Below are 21,610 nucleotides of genomic sequence, written 5' to 3' on the forward strand. Positions count from 1 at the left end.
TCCTTCAATCAAAGGCTCGGAGTAGGTTGTCTACGTCCTATATTTTGGAAGCAGGAGTAAAGGCCAATTACCTGTAATCACCCGGCATTTAAAATTGGGCTGGTAGGAATAATTGCCATTGGGATCCCTAGATCTGACTTTTAGGGCGAAAAGAAGCGCACTACGTCATTTGTCACGGTGAACAACCTTGTAGAAATCTAACATTTCAAGTAGCAAGTCTCCTATTTGTTATCAATTGCTTTTTTTGTAAATAAACCCCATCTCGCTTTCCGTCAAAACATTAAGCGCATTTTTTGAACGAATCTGTTGCGCAGTGACATTTGCATGACGCACATGCGCAGATTTGACTTATGCCATAATGCGCATGCGTGTCGGCTCCTATTATGACATGATGCGGAGCAGGCTTTGGAAATGGCCAGGAGAGGCGGGGGGAAGGGCTCCCCGCCCCGGCGAGACATTAGTGCGCCACCGGGGCCAATGACAGAAGTGGCGGCGATGTGTGACAAAAGGCGCTATCGAACAATGACTCACGTTCATTCATGTGTTTTTTCCCCCTTCTTTTTGTTTCTTTGGATTTGTAAAAGATCAGTGAGGAGGAAGTCTTTGCCCCTATTTAACCAGTAATCAAAAAGTAGATAATTACAGATACAATGTGTAATGATTTGAGTCAATAACAAAGAAAGTGGATGTGGAAAGTCACAATGGAAAGGTTAATGAGGAGAACATATCTTGGCCAACGGTGCAATTAAAAAAAAGAGGTATAAAATGGTAGAGGAAGAAAGTGATATAATGAAATGTGAAGAAATATGTCTGAGTTAGAAGGTATGCAAGACAAAGGAAAATTATTTCTTGGGTTTAAAAGGAGGCAAGATATTGTGAAAGGCAGAAAAGCAGGTTCACGCAAAGTAAAGGATGGCTGTGGAGCATTTATGAATAAAACTGTCTTAACAAATGCAGGAAGAAAGCAAACACGTTAGGGGTGATCATTCATTCTTCATACTGCTAATCCTCAGAAGATTGTGGGGGTGCTTGAGCCCATCCCTGAGATACACCCTGAATTGGTGTCCAGTCAATCGCAGAGTACAAGGAGATGAACGACCATTTACATTGAGATGTGGGAGAAAAGCAGGGTACCTTGAGAAACTGGGAGAACATCCAAACCCCTCACAGGACGGTCAGAACCCTCTGGGAATTGAAGCCTTGATCCCACAGCTGTCAGGTGGCTGCGTTAACCACCGCTAACTGGGTTTCAGAAAACACAACTCTAAATTCATTAAATTAAATAGTTATTTTCATTTGAGTTGACAGTATTTTTGCTTTATCTACACAAGGGTCACCAAGCCACTCCAGCTGACTATGGGAAAGGTTGAGGTACACCCATAAAACTAGTTTAAAGCCAATTGCAGTACAACAAAAACAACCATTCACACTCAACTGCAGACAATTTGGAGTGAACGTTTTCAATTTCTTTTGTACGTGCATTGCAATTTTGTATTTGCTGATTAAATTGGATTTATTTCACATTAGTTCCTCATCGGTTTATCATTAATAATGTAGGTGAAAGTAAACACAGATCCAGCCATTTAATTTATTTACATATATTCCCATCAAACAAGAGTATTGGGTACTTTGGACAAGAAAGAAGTGAGTCGGTACTATAAGTCGGACCTTACACCAAAACCTGGACCTTTTGGGGGTTCTGTCAGAGAGGTCAGTCCACCAGCAGGCTCACAGGAAAAACGTCCACTTCTACAAAAATAAATTGAAAATTGTTTTTTAAAAAAAATACAGTACATACTTCACAGGGGTTTGGATTGTACCTGGGTCCTGGTGGTGGGACTCTGCCTGCTTGAAGCTCATCGATAATATGCTCAATATCCATTGGAGTGAGGTCCTCCTAAAAAAAATATAAAAAAAACATCGATTTATTCTATATTGCATATGAAAAATTCCAATCAGGGTCAACTGTTAAAAACAAAATTCCCTTTGCATTTTATTTAAGATGCTAGTGTACCAATTGTATCGATAATATTGAGTATCCTCACTGTAAATAAATGAACAATTTGTAAATAAATGGAGCACTTACGTAATAGTTGTCATTGATCTGCACCATGGGCGCGTTGACACAGGCGCCGAGGCATTCCACTTCGATTAGCGTGAACATCTTGTCTGCTGTTGTTTCGCCGACCTTGATACCTGCGTTCACAAATTTATTGTTTTCTGTGGGTTTTAAAAGTAAATACTAGTAACTGAAAAACACGAGTAGCTGGAAATAAGGGCTTGGTTGCTCTAAAAGCAGCTGGCAATAACTGTAAAACAAAATTATTATAGGATTGTTGTTTGAGCTATTTATGGATCTATGCATGTTTACTTTGTAAAATGGACAATTCAAGTCATTTCCCCTTCTAGTTTACGTGTTGTTTTAGTTCAGTGAAGGTGCTTTCTTGCATTTCCTTCCTTACCCAGTTTGTTCTTGATGGCCTCCAGGATGCTGTCCGAGTTGCAGAGCATACACGGTGTGGTGGTGCAGATCTGGATAAAATACTTGCCAACGGGCTGGCGCAGGAACATAGTGTAGAAGGTGGCCACTTCGTAGACTCTCATAGGTGGGATCTCTAGGACTTCAGCCACCTGAAAGAACAACATGTTCAAACCAAAGTTTTTTTCCCCTTGCGCATGATCATTTAGATGGAACTTGCCTTGTTCATGACGTTGACGGGGAGCCATCCATGTTGTCTTTGAGCTAAATCCAGTACTGGGATGGTGGCCGCTTGCTTGTGGCCGACGGGGTACATTGAAATGATGGCTTCAATTCTCTATAAACAGAATAAAACATTTCTGAATAAGTCTGTGCAATACGTGGTCCACTAGTAGTTATTCATGTCATATTTTTACCTTTTTGTTCTCCTCAGTGAACTCAAACACTATGTCAGCATTGTTGTCTGGCGTGTCTCTGTGCTGGAAAACCCACAGAAGAGAAAGGGAAATTACTCCAGAACCTTGTTCCATGATGCTAGTTGATTTAATGACTTATCCCCCTCAGGATTAACGTAGTGTCAATAAATGAGTTCCACGATTGCCTCTCAAACTGCCCAGAAAATATTTTAAGGAACACCCAAAAAGACTAATCTGTCATTATGGAACGTAATAAAAATTACTTGCCCAAGGAACTGGCTGTTTGCAGCGCAATGCTGTCATCTAGTGGTTTTAGTATTTCCTGTACCAAAGGTCAGGAACCTGTGGCTCGTAAGCCAGACATGACTCTTTTGATGGATGCATATGGCTTTTCTGCTGGACTTTAAGTTAAAATGAGGAAAGCGCTGTTGAGAGAACGGAGTACCGAACTAACCAATAAAAGTCTCGCTTTGGCACACTAATGAGGCGCCTACATTAACCCAAGCCACACTGCATCGACCAATGGGAGCCTCGAGTTCCTGGAAAGCGTTCCATTGACCAATAGAGCTTCCGCGTTGGCACATCAAAATATAAATAACTCGAGCGCTACTTTAGTATTATTTTTGTTTCATTAGACTCCCTTGCACGTGCTGCATATACTCATTGATTAGAAAAAGCGTAAAAACGTTTACTGTTTACAGTGAAATTACTTTAATTACACGCATGTTAATTAAACTCGCATTATAATTCAAAATGTTGCCATATTTATTGTTTAAAAACCCCGAGAATAAACATAATGGCTGCCATTGAGGCATATAGACATCCAATCAATCAATTTTAACTGACTGGGCTGGCAATAGTCGTTCTCTAAAATAGATCAATGGTTTTATTCTTTAAAGTGTGGCAATTGGTTGAGTTCTAGGCATTCGTCAGACGAAATAATCAGTCATTATTAATTTGAAGTATCATAATCACAATATACTAGCAGGTAGAGCACTTCAACTCACCACAAAGATGCCACCAGCTCCGGAGCGAGCGGCAGATCGATGAAGACCCCTAACCTAGGAATTCAAAACAAAAGCGGAGATAATGTTCATGTCTAACAAGTTAAAGAAAGCTCTCACAAATATGTAGTATATACGCAAACCATGCAGATATGCTAGAGTTAGCCTTTAGCTTAGTGGCCTCTATCACTTTGCCCTTGCGGGACTCACACTATTTCCTAACAAACCCCATTATTTAATAGCCAACAAGAGAGCGTGTATTGGCAAGAGTTTTGTATTTATTACCGTGTGCGTCACCGCAGATCGAGCTAGAGAAGACAAAAACATCCCGAAGGTTGTCAATGTTCTGGTTACTCAACAGAAGGGACGAATGTAGCTCGCTAAATGAGCGACTCGACGTTTGATTATTGCTGTCTGATTGTATGGACTCTGAAAATGCAATCTGCGCACGCGCAGTCCAAAACAATCGAGATCCGATTGAAGTTTTTACTCCCTGATGCACATTTCAGGTTGTGCAGCTTGAAGACCACTTCCCATGGTCCAAAAAAGAATATGATATGTTTTACACATCTATCCCATACTGTTACCAGCTTCACCGCATGCATATAGGTTTCCTGCATCTTCTGGGCATATTTATTTGTAGGTCTACTCAAGATAGACACTTACTTATTCATTTTTTGAGCCACTTATCCTCATGAGGGTCATGGTGGTGCAGGCAGTAGCAGATTACACTGGTTGCCTGCCAATCGCCGGGCAGAAGAAAATTAACAATCATGCATGCACTCACACATACCTAGGGACAATTTTGAGTCATCAATCAGCCTATTATACATGAGCCAAATACAATTTCTATTTTCAAATATTATTCCTTGAGAGCTATACTAAGAAATTAAAAAGTTTTGGGTGACCCAAAAAGAATCGTACCCATCAGTTTCGAAAACGTTTCCATTGGTACGCATCTTTTTAGGTCACCCTGTACATCAAAATGTGTGTTTTTGTGTCATTTCAACACTCTTAAAGTAAAGTATAAAAAAATATTTAGAGAACATTGTTACGCTATTGCTTATCAATGAGAGTATACATGAAGAAGAGTCTAATGAAAGAAAAAAAAAAGATTAAAAATGTGCCAGCGGTAATGTCATCGCCACAGTACGTGTTATTCCTATTGGTGTGTTGGGGACTCAGCTCTCTGACCACCGGTTTCCATATTTTAGCTCACATAGAGCCACATATGGCTCCTGAGCCATACATACCCATCAAAAGAGCCACATTTAGCTCCCGAGCCAGAGGTTCCCTACCCCTGGTGTAAAGGATTGATTCCTTGTGAAGTAAAAACTATATTGCAATAGGCCAAAGTGTCAAACACATAGTGACTCACAGGTGGCAGCATTGTTTTTCACAAGTGCAGGATCCCAAGCTCTGTGTCACCCCAGGCAAACCATGTCCTATGTCCAATCCAAATCTTGTGATTTAATGGGGACTCTGAAGTCAATATGGGACTTAATCTATCTGTCTATATTGAGGTTTTTACCAAAGCATATGGACCCTAAGTGTGCCATGAAAGGAAAACTGGAATTCTCTGAAATGTGCCTCAGAAGTGTTAATATGGAGATAAGAATCCCCAGCACACAGTCATTTTTACAGTTTATGTAGCAACAACTCAGTTCTTTTAATTGTGTTTGTAATATTCAAGAAATTGCCATGTGACTGAGAAAAAGAAAAAAATGGCAAGGGCAACGAATCTTGTCAGACTCAAAGCACAATGGAATTTAACCTCTGGCTTCCATTTTACATATCATCTCCCTTTGTCAAGTTGGCACTGGGAAAGAAAGAGCAAGATAGTGGCGGTTGTGACATGTCAGCTGCCTTTCATGTTCGATGAGGAATGTTCGCCAAGTATTTATGATGTTGTCAGTTGGAAGGCGCGATAAGGACGCAGAGAACTTCATAAAGAAGATTAATGGCTTTTGTATTCTAAGTATCCACACATTCTTCTTACAGCCACTTTAAATCTCTTGGTCTTGGTTTAGACGTGTTGAACATGCTTGCTATGTGTTAATAATCGCAATATCGTAACTGTCAATCTGACCTCAGGCTGAGAGTAATAATCCTGGGCCAAATTGAACCAAGCCATACACTCCGTTTGCGGTCTAAAATTAAAGGGAGGTCTGACACCAATATGACGTTATGCCGCAAAACGGGTGATGTACTTATTGGTATGCAGGACAGTCGTTCCACTTGTGACAACAACAGAAATCTATGTCTCTTGGCGATCAACTGCAGCATTGTAATTATCTTCAAATCACTGTTAAGAAAAAAATTTGGGGTCAACAATCATAAATATTATTCCTGTTTGACATAAACAATCACCAATCCTTCTTGCGTTAATCCTCCAATGCTGAAATGATTGCAATGTAAAACAGAATGATAGCCCATGCTATTCAGATAAATGTGAGTGTGTTGCCCTCCTTCTGATGAACGTAATTCAAGGACTGACCATTAGATTATATCCTTAAAAAAAAAATATATATATACTTACTGTCGGTTTCTCTAGTACATCACCCATTGTAGCTTTTATAGTAATGATTTAGTTAATGCAGACCATGCATTCATTCATTTTCTGAACCGCTTTATCTTCAATAGGGTTGTGGGGGTGCTGGAGACTAACCCAACTTTCTCCAGGCAGGCTAGAGTTTGAGTTTAGACACTCCACACGTAAAACATGATCGTGGACCGTAGAAGTTTTTTGCTTCAAATAGTATGCTAGTAATATTAGGGGTGATCCTACATTGCGTTTTTTTTTTAGTATCACGGCCATGTCTGGTCTACATTATCCACAATATTCGAGCGATTACAGTATTACTAGTAACTAGTCTTTAACTTTGGCAGGATTTTGAAAAGTATTTCTCTATGTGTGTCACATTTGGAAGACCTTAAAGTGACCTGCAAAGCATGTGAGTCACATTCATGTCATAGTACCACATTATCGTCATAGTGAAAGGGTTAGGTCTTGACCTTAAACTGCTAAACCGGTGTTTCACCACAATTGAAATGCCAGTGCTTTCAATTCAACCATTTCAATTTCTAACCTGCATCTCTAAAATAGTTTATAAACACCAGAGGTGGGTGCGGCCTAGTATATCAACGGCAATAAAAAGAAAGTGTGCAGGAATGCAACACATGCTGCTGGGGAAAGTCAAGGCATTTCAATAGCGTTAATCTGGGAGGGACAGTGTCTTTCTTTGTCTCATATAGGGTGTCGCAATGGGAATGCTAGGCACGAAAAGCATGCTCTTTTAGCGGTAAGGAAGCCGCCCCGAGAAGAGAAAAGAATGCAGCTCTGGTTGTCATTAATGAGAAATGATAGTCTGTGGTGCAAGTAAAGACCAGGAATGAGGATATGCTGTATTAAAGCAGTGTTTTTGTTTTTCTTCTCTAACTGACTTGGGTTTAAATCCAGGTTAGTCCACCAATGTGTTTAATGTAACCAATGAGTCTGGTAAGAATGAATGAGAAGAAAGAAGCAAACTTATTGAAATTCCAATATTTTATTGCTTTATGAAATGTTGTGTGAACTTCAACTGTAAAAACCATCAAAATACTATGAAGTTGACAGAAATGACTGCCAAAAGTCAACACTCGCTGGGTTGTGTCCAACTTTTGACTTGTACAGCGATTGTCCGGACATAACTTAAGAACAAAAAAGGAAACATACAACTCTTTGGTAACTGTCTCAAAGCACTATATTATCTACAATAATAATAATAATAATAATAATACAGATCTCTGAATAAAAATATATTTAGGAACAATAATTATTATTAACCTGTGTTTGTTAGTTCAAAGCTCACATTAAACACAAAAATTACAATGTTGTCATTTTTAAACTCCCACAAGAACAGCATCCGAAACCAGCAGCATGGCCGTTTTGGGGGAGATTAAACATTGCATATGCGCACACGAATCAGCTCTGAATGAATTCAACCCTCCTCACACACACATTTACAACAACATCAGATCCGTGTCAGTTTGCCCCTTCCCCCAAAACTAAAAACAAAAAAACTGACAATAAGCCACATCTAGTTATGTGATTTTGTGATTCTCATCTTTAAGAGAACCAGCTGTGTCAAGAACAAGCAAAACTTGAGCAATTCAACAGTGTTTTCTGTTATAAATTAGTGAGCAACTGGGACGAAATTGAGGTTACTCAGGTTAAAAAAAAGAAGACATGTTTTGTTGGAGGGGAATGCTGAATATTTACAGGAGAGAAGACAGAGAGAAAGAATGATAAATACTACATTGTTTTGTCATTCACCGGTTTTGGGAAATAAGATTGTAAATATTAAGAAGACAGGAAAGAAGCAGCAATTTTTTTCCATTCCATTCAATATATAAATATGTTGGCAGACACACACCAATCACAATCCAAAATACTGTCCGAGTACCTGGGAAAAGTTCTGGGGCAACTGCCTGCAGCCGCCAATCAGAGCACAGCTCTTTCTCGAAAAGTGGGGGGAAAACAACCCCACCATCCCCATTCATTTCCCGCAGTATTCATGCTTTTTTTTTTTTACATCCAAAATCTTCTTCCTGTGACAGACTTCACACATTACGGGAATTCTTTCTCACAAGTTTCTGTCTTATTAAATAAAGATTTCCACTGCATCTGAATCCAATTCTTCTAGACCTCGGAAGGGGTTTAGTAGCAACTTCTTTGGTGTTGTCATATCTGCAAGAAATGGGTTGGAAATTCATTATTTAATTGAATTATTTCATCACTAAAACATTGATACAAAATGCTGTCTAAACCTTCAAAATTGGCCAATCTTGGGTTTTGCTAATTGCATGAATTTCTTTTTTACAGAATTTTTGTTGTTGAAAAGTTTGAGAAATGAAGACAATACAATCTGATGGATGAGTGAACTAAAACTCTGCCAGATGCAATTCCATTATGAATAAGTTAAAAATGGCGCTGGCAATTATGCTATAAAGTATATGATTTTCATATCTGATCTGCATCCATGATTTTATGCAGAGATGAAAGAAATTCAGGATATGTAAAGGATTTATTTCCCAAAATGATATCTAATTAACTTAATTTCACATACATGACTTCATCACTATCCCCTCTTTAATGCTACGTTCTGTCACTAGTAATGTGGGCACGAATATTTAATACGAAAACTGCTGACAAAATGGAAGCCTGTCTGCTATTACTGACTAAAGGTTAATGGTGGTTTTCCACACTCAAACAGGCATCTATGGAAAAAATGTGCTTAGTCCACAAGATTCCCATAGTTTCTAAAGCATGCACATTCCAGATAGTATCTCATAGGCCACAGCACGGTTAATCAATAAATCCGCCTTTAAGATTCCTTACAGTCAACTTTCCTTTTTTTTTTTTATGGCGGCAATTCTCTAAGCGCGTGCGACTCCCTCACGCAATGCTTGTAAAACAAATAATAATTGGCTGCCGAGTGAATGATCAGCTTCTCGTAAACAAAATCCACATAACTGTGTGATTACTCACCGGAGCTAAGCTTGATGATACCGGATGCCTCGTTGCCTTTTGATTCCGTCTGCCTTTCCAACGTTCCGGGTTCCGACTGAGCGGAAAAAGTGTGGCTCGGTAATGTCTGGTCATCAGAGAGACTTTTACCTATGGGAACATCATCGGGATTGGAATGAATAACGGTTGCTTTGAAATGTGTCCAATGACGAGAATTATGAGGACTTCTACTATTTAGATATAGTACTTGTACTTTTGTATAGACGTGACAACATGTAGTATGGTAGTAATGTGACCGGACGTTTGGTCGCTGGTCTTTTGGTCCCTTTTGGATCGCTGGTCTTTTGGTCGCCGGTCAAACAGTACTTAGATATTAAACAGTACTTAGATATTAAACAGTACTTAGATATTAAACAGTACTTAGATATTAAACAGTACTTAGATATTAAACAGTACTTAGATATTAAACAGTACTTAGATATTAAACAGTACTTAGATATTAAACAGTACTTAGATATTAAACTCTGTCTCTTAGATATTAAACTCTCTCTCTCTTAGATATTAAAGTCTCGACCAAAAGACCATCGACCAAACGTCCGAGCACCGGAAGTAATAATAGGGGTGGTCCTAATTTGAGGTTTTTCCCATTATCGTGGCCATGTCCGGTCTACATTATCTGTGATATTTGAGGGATTACAGAACAGTTTTCTATTGTCTTATGAGCACATTACTATATTTCTGCCCCTCACCTCGACCCTTGGAGTTACTTTTTGTTGTGAAAATGGAGGGCGTGGATGCGGCCAGTCTCAGGGGTGAACCGGCTGCACTCAGTAAGTTGGTTCGGGGACTCTGTTCATCCTTCCGACCTTGGTCTTGGTGCAGCCGCTGGGTAAGAATCTTGATCACTGCGTCCTTTTCTAGGATTTGAGCATAGAGAGCACGAATCCTGGAAAGAAACAGAGAGACGGTATTAGGTCCGTGCCGGACAACAAGTGAAACTCTTGGACGTTCTTTTAACAAGTTGAGGACTTTTTACAAAGGCTCTCACCTGTTTTCCATTTCTTGATTACGGAAGTCGGCGACTGGCAAGTCTTCGTTGAAACTGTTGTTGGAGGAATGGCAGGGCGAGTGGTTGATGATGGTGGTGTCTCTGTCAAAGGACAATCAAATTAGGCTTTACAAATCACTCTAAGGACATTCCAAAGCATTTTCAATGCTTCTTGCACTTTTCTGTGCTATTTGTATTTGCCTGGAACAGCTAAAGGACATTTTAATTCATCTTATTTGATGATCAAACCAACAATGTTACAAGCTTGATAATAGACCGAAATGTGTTAAACTGTAGTACCTTTGTGCCGCTGCAGTGGCAGCCACTTCCATTGCAAACTGCCTCATGGTGCTTTCCTCCAAATACTTCTGCTCCCAGCGCACCATGTCGGCCTCCAGCGCCAGGATGCGTTCCTCACGCTCCCGCAGACGCTCTTGGAGGGAACCCATGGTTACTCCGGGTGGTTGGGACTGGCGCTGTGAAGGAACAACTTTTGTTGAGCAACTACACTTTAATAGGTTTGTGTGCACTCCTTTGGAATTCCTGATCTGTGTGTGGTCTGTCATTATTTCTCAGTTAAGGAAAGATATTTATTTTGTATAGGTTGATGTACCTGTTGAGCCCTCAAACTCCTCAGCTCCTGTTCTAGTCTTGTCCTTAGCTTCATCTCCAGACTCTCCCTCTTCTCACAGGTAGACTGCAATTGGGCCAGGGCGCTTTGGAGCCTCTCCACCTTCTCCACGTAGGCCCTTTTCCTGCGCAACTCTTCCTCCAGTTGACGCCCTCTTCCTCGGGCCGTCTCCAAGGCTTCTTCAAGCCTCTTGGTACGGATGCTCTGTTCCTCTGCTGCCGCCCGCAACCGTTCAGCTTCTCGCTCCATGCGCTCTCGTTCCATGTTCTGCTCCTCATCTGTGAAGAATGACAAGAACACTCAAGTCCCAAGAATGTGGTATGCGGACATTAAATAACATGGGGGATAAAAATGATGATTCGGAGAAATCATCATCATTTTCAGAGAAGCGATTCTCCAATTGGGTCTCCCTCAGGTTTTATATAGCAATTTGTCAAGGAAATGTTCAAACTTTTACTACATTTGGACAATTGTTGATTACGATCAGAGTAAGTTAAATGTAATAATTATGATTTAAAAAAAAAAAAAACCTTACTGAGCACTCATTTACCCTAACTTAAATATGACGCATTTCCAAAAAGTTTTTAGTTCTGGTTTAGGATCTTGAGAATCCTTCTCCCCACTCCTCCAGAGTAGCGAGCGTAAGCGATGCGCTTGTGGAATGTCAAGAGGAGGAAGGAGGAAAAAAAAATAGGGAAGGGGTGGGGAGCACCCTATCCCTTTGACCCACATAGCGAGCGCTTTAGAATTCCTGATCAAGGCCGTACAAACACCGACATACCAGTTGAGCCCAGTTCCTCTCGCCACTAACATTAATCAGTCTTACAACAGGTAGGTGCTGGTATGAGAAAGGGAAATGGGATAAAGGGGTAATTTCTATTCACATTGCGCAAATTTGGAGCTGTTTCATTTCACTCTGCTCCTTGCAACGTGGATTGAATTTGCTAAAACCTTCTTAGAGAGGATGTGGAGGTTACGCAAGGGAAATTCCTGCATGTTTGAGACTCTTAGCTACAAAGAGACTCCATACCATCTTAATCCAACCAAGCATGTTGATTACAATGGTGATAGGACTCCAAATGGGTAAACGGATAGGAATTTTGAGCATTTGAATGCATTGTACGGAACACACAAGATGACTAAAAAGTCACACAAAAATTAAATACTGTATTTTACAGACTATGTCACACCTGAGTATAAGTCGCACTAGCACAATCAAAATATAGAAGTTGCACTGAAATATAACTTATACAACATTAGAAGTTAAAGTAATAGTAAATCCAGAAAACAGTCAAAACCAACACCTTTTAATGTAAAATATTAATAGTTTTGATAACTATAGCCTTAAAAAAAACAGCCTAAGAAGATGCTAGTGGTCAGAGTGAAAACAATAAAAGAGATATAAGTCGCGGGCTCAGCCAAACTAGGAAAAAAGTGTGACTTATAGTGGGAAAATACAGTACTTAATAGTACCAAAAGGCCATATTGCCCCCATATTACCAGAAAATTGGAAAATGGTACATTTAATGACATTAAGCGAATGAAAAACAACTTACTTTGCTCGAGAAGTTTAGCCATGATGTGTTGGTTGTGGTCAGCAACTTGCACTTCCTTGGCGGCGTGTGTCCTGGCCTTTTCCAAATTCTCCTTCAAGTCTCGGTTGAAATCCTTCAGTCGGCGGATTTCATCCACCAGCCTCCTCCTCAGCGTTTGCTCGAGAGTCTCTCGCTTACTGCTTCCATGCATTAGTTTCTCATAGGCTTCGGATATGCGTTGGATTTCCTGCTCCAACTGGGGAAGGACAGAAATAGACAGAGAAAGAATTTTTTGGTTAACCTACTGACATGATGGGGAGGAGCTGGAATGTTGCTTTTTCTTGTTACGCTCCACTGGATAGGACTTCTTATAGGAAGGTCCGATAACTGCAGCTTGGGGTTTCACCAAATATTTGAAATATATATCAATAATTTTTGCCTTGTGATTGACTGGCAACGAATTCGCAGTGTGTCCCCTATCTACTGCCCATTTTTGGCTGGGAAAGGGTCCATAAAATTAATGAATACATTATTTATAAGGTCTTTTTTTTATAAACTTTACAATTTTGAGAGGGAAACAGCTTTTTTTCCCCTCAAGAATAATGTAGGGCACGTTTTTTTCTAGGATTTGTCAAATTTCAGGGAAGTATTTGGACAATGTCTTTAAATTTTAGTTTTGTTAAGGGTGTTGTTTGAGAATATAATCAATTTTAAACAATGGAAATCTATATTTTTATATTAAAATAATTTTCTTTATCAAGAATAAATGTTGGGGGTTTTCCCAGAAATTTTTGTAGTACAGGAAAAAAAGTTGCATTTAAAATACCCTTCTCCACAAAAAAAACAATACAATTTGGACCTATTTTTAAAAGTTTTTTTCATCGCAACATAGTGACTTAAAATAAATACTACATTCCTTTCTTCCTTTCCTTCTTATATTATTTCCGAGTACATATGATGTTGAACAGCCATTAGGATTATGAGCAAGATACTAGAAAAAAAATCTCATTGGGCTCTAAAACGTTTATGGCCATACATTAAACTACATGTGTTAGTTTGTGTGTGTATGTTTTTGCATGCCACATTTCCCAGGAGGAATTCCAGCCTGCAACCACTCCCCGTGAGACTGATTTATATCAACATTCCTGTGGGATGATCGCCGCCATTCCAGGTTCATGCCAGCACACAAACTTACACCCGCAATTTAACGTACTTACAAAGAGAAACACACATTGGTCGGGTGAGTAATGCCAGTTGAAGGAAGGTACGCATACCTGTGCCTGGGCTTTGGAAATTCCCAACACAAAAATTACAGCCAACCTTACATGCATGTTTACTTAGGACTGCGGCCTGAAACAGGAAAAATCTTTCCAACCCCTCGTAATCACTCTTTTCGCCTAAGCCATGTGACATAACTCTAGCGATTTTTGTGGCGCAGGCATTGAAAGTTATTTCCACCTCAATAAAATAAATTGTAAGCCACGTTTTCCCAACCAGGCGTCCGCATGACACACTTTAACCCCCGTGAGGTATTCAACAAAAAGAATTGAAAGGGAACAAGCCTTGGTGTGAGCCCATTCCTGTTCCAACCCTAAAGCCTGTTATACACAGAAAACATGAAAATAGAAAGCTGGCACATTCTTACTCTATAGTGCGGAGAGTGCTTTAGATGAACAACCATTAAAGGGTTTTGCTAGAGTAAATATAATTATGTTTAGGGATAAATCACTCTTTAAACAAGCTAAATGACAGGATGATTGCTTAGGATAATCTTTAAAAGATCATCTGTATGTTTTGAACTCCTATTTAGGTCGTTTTTGTTTTTTTCACTTCACTTTTTCATGTTGGATAGCTGTTTTTGAAAGACAACCCGAGCAAACAGTTACTTGCTTTCACTTGGACTTTTTTGCACTGAAAATATGCAGTTCCCACTTAACATATTATAGAAGGGACAAAAAGAAAAGACACAATAGTGTTAGAAATCGGCCGCACTCCTCTCAATGGCAATGGTGGGCAAAGTGTGGACAGGTCGTATGTTAGTTATTTTTTCAGGGCTGGCCCGTTAGACAGCACTAGATGGATTGACGCCCCTCACACAGCTGATGGGGATGTAGAGGGTGGGGGTTGGTGGCAGGTGCCAAGCGGCTGTGTAAAAAGTGAAAGGTCTCTTTTGTTCATAGTCAACTGCTCTTTGAGCGCATTCTGGCTTTTGACCCTGACTAGATGCCTATGGATGTTTTTTTTTCTCTCTCCATTTAATGGTAGAAATTGAATCAGTAAAATTTGAACTGGGTTATTATGTCAGTAGGTTTTCCTGAGTGCCCATTGAGCAAAGAATCAAATGCGACATCTGGAGTCATCATTTGAATGTCAATCAAAAGCAACTAGAATTACACCTTTTTTTTAATCCAAGAAGCATCTTCATGTTTTGTATTGCCTACTTTGGGTTGGATTGGGTGACACAAGGATCGTAGAGGAACTGTCTTGTGCCCTTGTAATTGTCATAAATGAAAAACGTGTTCGGTATGAATGATGGTGATGGCTTCATGTGTGTGGTCAATAACAAGTTTGGGCAAAAAAAATGGTTTCTGTGATTGTGATGTGAAATGGAACAACAACTAAAGTCAATGGAGGCATCTGTATCAGGTGTCTTATATATTTAATTCCTCACAGATTGTTATTGGTGTGTGGTGCTGCAGAGAGTTACGTTATTACGTAATGATGAAAATAAATTCTGCCCAATTCTTAAGGTTTTTTTTTTTGCCATTAGAGGAGTCTGTAGCATTTAAAAATCACTTTAATATCTCTTTGTTGGTAGCCATTTTTTAAAACTGTAGAGTTTTTCTCTGCCCTCACCTTCTGAATACGGCCACTTTTCTCCCGGTGAACTTCAAGTTCTTGCCTTAGCCTCTCGTTCTCCATGAACAGAAGCTCCACTTGGTTGGGCTCCTCCAAACCAGCAGAGGGCAAGCTGGTGAACGCATTGTAGCAAGAGATGTCGCTTGGCGGGCCAGACTGAATGTACCTGGAAGAGTGAGACAATGTTAAGTGACACCGTCCTGGATCGGCGCCAATTCAACTCTTATACGAGCGCCTGGGCCAGCCTGGAGGCTTGAAGCCTTGTACAATAAAGTCTCTATTCCAGCTCCTTGGTCATCAGACGCAGTGGCTCCAGAAAAGAATGTAAAATCCGGTACTATACTATTTTTGAAAGCCAAAGTAAGCATGTAAGGTGTTCCAACTACAGCATGCCAAGAATGACAAATACATTGGGATGGTTGCTGCTTTTAAAAGAATGGAAAGCATGACTAAAGTGTCTGTTTATGCCCTGGCAGACTGTACATTTTGGCCTTTTACATGCAGGCTGAATTCTTATTAGACAAAAGGAAAATTTAACAGAAACCAAGGTATAGCAGTAGAGGCAAAAAATGCTATGAAATTAGGAAAAGTATTAGAATATAATATAATTACATAGAACAAATATCAGAGTGGGTTGTAAATGTAGGTCAGTACTGGTGATAGTGTTAGGTCTGACTCTGAGCAACTGTGTGAGGAACTATACTCTTTCCGAAAGGCCAAAGCAAGCATGTAAGGTGCTCCAACCGCAGCATGCCAACTATTACAAATATCTTTGGGCCAGCGCTGCTTTAAAAAGAAGGAAAGTATGACTCAAGTATGTGTTTACGCATGTGAAACTCAACAAGGAGCCACACCAGAGAGTGTGATGTCATGCTGCTTTACAGTGAATAGATGTAATTAAACTCAATTCGTACCTGTGCTGCGGGGCCTGTGCTGCTTCTTGAGCCTGGTGGGGGATGAATCCTTGTCCCTGGACGGTAGCCGAGTACTCGGGTGGTGGGTTGCGTTTCTCCAGGCTCTGGGTTCCCCACTGTGGGTAGAAAGCCAGCTCGGGATAGCTGTGAGAAGCGATCTTGACAGTTTCTGCTCGGGCAACTGCGTCATTCCTCTCTAAGGAGATTTGCATCCGATGCTCGCTGAGGGACCTAGCGTGGGCGCACTTTCTCTCCATTTCGTCCACCTCTTCGTGGAAAGTTCCGTCCTGGGACTGTCTACCGGGGCTTGGTGGTGCCCAGTGGGTTGCCAGGTACTGGGAATGCGCCTTGGCTTGCTCGTAGGTTGGCAGTTCCTCGCCGTGGAGTTGGTAGAGTGGAAAGCCACTTTCTGAGTGGTGGAAGTCACCTTGGTGCTCTTGACCCTGGGGTTCTTGTCTGGCGGAGAGCTGGGGGAGCGAAGGCTCCTCCTGGGTTAGACTCTCCAGAGAGGACCTTGGGCTACGGCCAATGTCGCCCCCGCTGTTGCTTCCACTGCCCCCGCGCAGTGCCTGCTGCTGGATGGCGAGTAAGGTGCGGGTGTCGGTGGGGTTTCCGTAACGAAGCTGCTCCTGGATGAGTCGGTGCAAAACCGTGCCGGACGGCTCCTCTGTGGACGCCATACTGATCCTCAATGTGGATTCTGCTCAGGTTGTTTTTTTTTTAGATTTCACTCTATTGGCTTCAACATCTACAGATGGGGAGGATGTGCTTGGATTAGCATGGCTGATGAAATACAGACCGTGACACATGCAAATAGTATTTAAGCAGAAGTGTCTTTTCACACCCCAAACTAATTCACTCAACATTTAATGAGAATGGGAGTCAACCAGCGTATGACTATTTACAGAAACATTTAGATTTCAGGATTTAACACTTTGCTTTGAATGATCACTAGATTTATTGGATGAGAATGTGAGAGTAGATTACCATTAACCGGATACCATTTGGGTTCTCTAAAATCCTGTCAAATTGTTAACACCATAACCATATATTCGGTTTCTCAAACTTAGGCCCAAAGCCTTTTTTTTTTTGTAAACAGTCAGTGAGAACTGATCACATCCCTCTTAAGTGACCCATTCTCTGGGGATAGGTTTTCTTTGCCTGGTTTCTTTCAAAAGACCAACTCCAGTGTACAATGAACAGAAAGCAGTCCAGGCTAATGTGGCCAAAAGTCTTCCTTCAAGTAAAAATGCCATGGAAACCCTTGAATACCGCATTCCTCGTTAAAAATGAAAAGTAAAGGGCATTCGAGAGGAACAGTTTTAAGGTGAGATCAGACAAACCAGACTCAGATCTTCTCCAAATGTGGTTTTGTTGTAGTTTCAAAGCAGAATTTGGTCTATACACACATTGCCCTGGGGCTTTTTTCCCCCAAGTAAGCGGAGAACCAAAAACATAGAATGGAGGCCTTTTTAAGAAGAGATTACGCATCAATAAGTAAGTGATGTATTATGATCACACAGTATCACACAATAGTTGCCGTATATGTTTTCCTAAAGTATCAGCTAAGACTCAAAAACATATTTTGGAGAAATGGTTGTTGAAACTAAAAAGGGGAAAAGAGTATTCCGATCTCTCAACAGCGACAACATAAAAATGTGGAGACTTTTTTCACAGCAAGCCAGAAAAAAAAAGCATGCGGCCAAAATTCCAGTCTCAAGGGGCACTCAAAAGTACACAAAAGAAGTCCTGGCATTTGGGAATTACTCTTACTTTCTTCTATCTTACTTTGAAATCACCTTTAGGAACTTTACGAGGATCTGCTTTTTGATCATGTTTGTTCGGGGGGGTTGTGAAAGGGGGGGAGGACTCGAAAAGACAAAAAAAAGTCAGTCTTACCAGATCACGCTTTCATCCTAACGGCAAAGGGTATCTGTGATGTTTGGAATTCCAAGTTTTTCCTTATAATTCCAACACCGTGTATGTCTTTTCTTCCTTCGGGCTGACTTTGAGGAACTAAAACTCACGTCCTCCCTTTTGCTGTTGCTGCTGTGTGAAATGCTGCTTATGCTGGGGGAAGCAGGCGGGCCGATAATAAACCAGCAGGGAGGAGGGACCGAGTCAGGAATGCCAGGAATGCTCAACTGGAGCTCCCTCAGGGATCAGACGTGTAAAAAGCAACCAGTGGGGGGAGGAAGAGGAGGAAGAGGAGGAGGAGGAGGAGAAGGAGAAAGAAAGGGGAGGTTTTACTGGGTTTTCATCTTTTAAAAGTGTGAAATATATATAAAACGAGTACATATGATTACAAAATCTAAATTAAAAAAAGTACAACGCGTATATTAGAGGTATTATTGAATCTCATTATTAGTAAGTGTAAAGAATAGGGGTCAAATACAGTAGTATGTTTTATTAGAAATGTAAAAAGTATAAATGGACTTTACTGTCAATCATATAGTGGAGAGGTGGCCAAGTCTGGTCCTCGAGAGCCCTTATCCAATCTGTTTTCCATGTTTTTCTCCATCAACACTCCTGAATCAAATAATCGGGATCAGCATGAAGATCATTTGATTCAGATATGGTGGAGGAGGGAGATTTGGAAAACAGACTGGATAGGGGCTCTCGAGGACCGAAGTTAGGCACCCCTCATATAGTGGAACCTCGTAAATTTTATACACCAATCAAAAGACTCGTGAAATGCCACTTAAAATAAGAACATGGACACAGGAATATATAAACATATTGTTGTAATGCTCACAAAGATAAACTCATGCTCACTAAATAAAAACGATGCCACTTTTTCTCAACTTTTTTACTTACATCTTATCTATACATGACTCAAGTAAAGTAATTGAGACCTGATTTTCACTTGTTGAGCCAAAAACAAATTAAAAAGGAATAGAATGTGTTATAATACAGTGGAATTTTCTGTGTATTACACAGAAAATTGGAATCATTTACTTCTTGTATGACTGGATGCATTTACTAGGTAAAATCTGATGACATACAAGTAGAGTTCATGAAAAATGTAAAGTATAAAATTGAGTAGTCTATGATCTAAAGCCAGGTTTCAAACTAAAGACATTAAAATAGGGTTTTTTCGTACGCATGTACAGCAGTTAATATATATATATATATATATATATATATATATATATATATATATATATATATATATATATATATATATATATATATATATATATATATATATATATATATATATATATATATATATATATATATATATATATATATATATATATATATATATATATATATATATATATATATATATATATATATATATATATATATATATATATATATATATATATATATATATATATATATATATATATATATATATATATATATATATATAACATAGACATAATGCAAAAAATGAACAGCCATGTTAACAAATAAGGAACAGATGAGGTGTCAACACTGTCAGTTTTAAATCAGCTTTTGAAAACCAGCTCCTGTTTATTGTTATTAGTGTAACTGTTACCCTTGCACATCCGCAATCATATGTTTTGAACACTGGAAGCCACAAAAAAGAACCCAAAACAAATCATTTCCATATAATTAACAGAACAAATTGCTTAATCACCTAGACCCACTTAAAACAGTCACAAAGTAGGCCACTTGAATTGATTGCTTTACAGTATACACTATGTGATTGGTGGCCCACGGCACATGATCTCATTAGAAACAAAAATCTATTGCACTAACGAGCAAAGTATTGAGGTTGTGCTCGTGTTTGTGTATGAGTGCACTCTTGGCCTTGTCTCTGTTGGTGGACTACGCCTCTGGGCCATTTTGTCCTCCATTGTGCCACGTTTCCTGTGGACTTCCGAAGGAATGCAAAGGCTGACCCTTCATTTTGTGGCCTTTTAAAAAGTCATTACGAGGCCCCGGCATCCAAACTTGCGTTTTGCACTCCTGCTCTCATTGTCCTCATTATATCCCCAGACTTGGATAAATTAAATTCCCGAACCACTCTAAAATAAGGGAACTTGCATAAACAAAACCTATTCTCCTCTCATCTAATTTTCTCAACCACTTTATCCTCACTTGGGTCGCGGGGGGTGCTGGAGCCTATCCTTGCTGCCCCTGAATTGATGGCCAGCCAATCGCAGGGCACGAGGATACAACCAACCATTCTACTAGTCAGCTGGGATAGGCTCCAGCACCCCCCGCAACCCTAATGCGGATCAAGCGGTTCAGAAAATGAGATGATAGATGAGAACTTCCTCTTTGGAATGGGGGAGGAAACAGGAGTACCTGGATAAAAGCCATGCAGGCCCTGGGAGAACATGCAAACTCCATACAGGTCGACCTGGATTTGAACCCAAGGCCCCCATTGTGACGCCACTTTCTATTGGAGCATATTTGCAAAAACAATACTATTTATATCCAACAGTAGGCTTTCTCAAACGTCTGAATTTGCCATGTTTTTTTTCTCTCTTAACCTTTGTAACCTTTTCTTTTTTAGTTTCAAGGCTTCCGGTGCCGGATGTAGTAAAACAGCCTCAGAGGATAACCAGAACCAAGCCATCTGATACCTGGACAGCATATTTCAACACATTTCTACTTTACTACATCCGGCACAGAAGGTTTTGGATCTTCACTATGTATAATGAAACCTCAAAAGAATCAGGCACGGGAGCAAAATGTGCTGTGCAGGTGTCAAAGAAATGTGATTTCACTTATGTTCTTGGGCTACCATCTTTGCTGTATATAAGTTTATATCTCAAGTTTCAATTTTCATTGCATGAAGACCAAAATACAAAAAAATACAACAACAATTAAAAGCAATTGAGATAATGTCACTGAATTCTCAAGGCCACTTTCACATTTTTTTAATTCACGAAGACCAAAATAAACAAAATGACTGCTAGTAAGCGGCTTGATGGTGTAGTGGTTCACTTACCTGACTTTGGTGTCATTTTGTGTCTCTGTTTGCCTGGATTAGAATGGATAATAAAATGCTAGTTTGGTCAAGTTTAGTTACAAGAGTGTGCCAAGCCTTTTGCCCGAAGTCAGCAAGGATAGGTTCCAGCGCCCTTCGCGACCCTTGTTAGGATAAAGTGTTTAAGAAAATGAATGGATGAATGAATTCCAAAAATTAAGGAAAAACTACTGAATTCTCAAACGTAGTTTTATAATGTACAAGTACAATGAACAAGAATGAAAGAAGGGAAAAGTCTAT

General features: G+C 39.9%; 2 protein-coding genes across 2 annotated transcripts; both read right to left on the bottom strand.

Moving 5' to 3' along the window:
- Nucleotides 1-1,574: 1,574 nt before the first annotated feature.
- ndufv2 (NADH:ubiquinone oxidoreductase core subunit V2) lies at nt 1,575-4,332 on the bottom strand. Its single transcript, XM_077723819.1, has 8 exons — nt 4,185-4,332; nt 3,903-3,956; nt 2,896-2,958; nt 2,700-2,816; nt 2,463-2,631; nt 2,087-2,196; nt 1,821-1,897; nt 1,575-1,749 (listed from the first exon to the last, which is right to left on the bottom strand). Exons 1-8 carry the CDS (start codon nt 4,224-4,226, stop codon nt 1,656-1,658), a joined length of 726 nt encoding a protein of 241 aa, XP_077579945.1. The 5' UTR covers nt 4,227-4,332; the 3' UTR covers nt 1,575-1,655.
- Nucleotides 4,333-7,434: 3,102 nt separating this feature from the next.
- Nucleotides 7,435-18,501, bottom strand: LOC144201981 (angiomotin-like 2a). Its single transcript, XM_077724881.1, has 10 exons — nt 18,295-18,501; nt 16,396-17,143; nt 15,479-15,647; nt 12,644-12,878; nt 11,070-11,365; nt 10,757-10,932; nt 10,457-10,558; nt 10,158-10,354; nt 9,430-9,558; nt 7,435-8,628 (listed from the first exon to the last, which is right to left on the bottom strand). Exons 2-10 carry the CDS (start codon nt 17,073-17,075, stop codon nt 8,543-8,545), a joined length of 2,070 nt encoding a protein of 689 aa, XP_077581007.1. The 5' UTR covers nt 17,076-17,143; nt 18,295-18,501; the 3' UTR covers nt 7,435-8,542.
- Nucleotides 18,502-21,610: the final 3,109 nt, after the last annotated feature.

The sequence above is a fragment of the Stigmatopora nigra genome, chromosome 9, assembly GCF_051989575.1.
Source record: "Stigmatopora nigra isolate UIUO_SnigA chromosome 9, RoL_Snig_1.1, whole genome shotgun sequence".
NCBI classification, from domain to species: Eukaryota; Metazoa; Chordata; class Actinopteri; order Syngnathiformes; family Syngnathidae; genus Stigmatopora; species Stigmatopora nigra.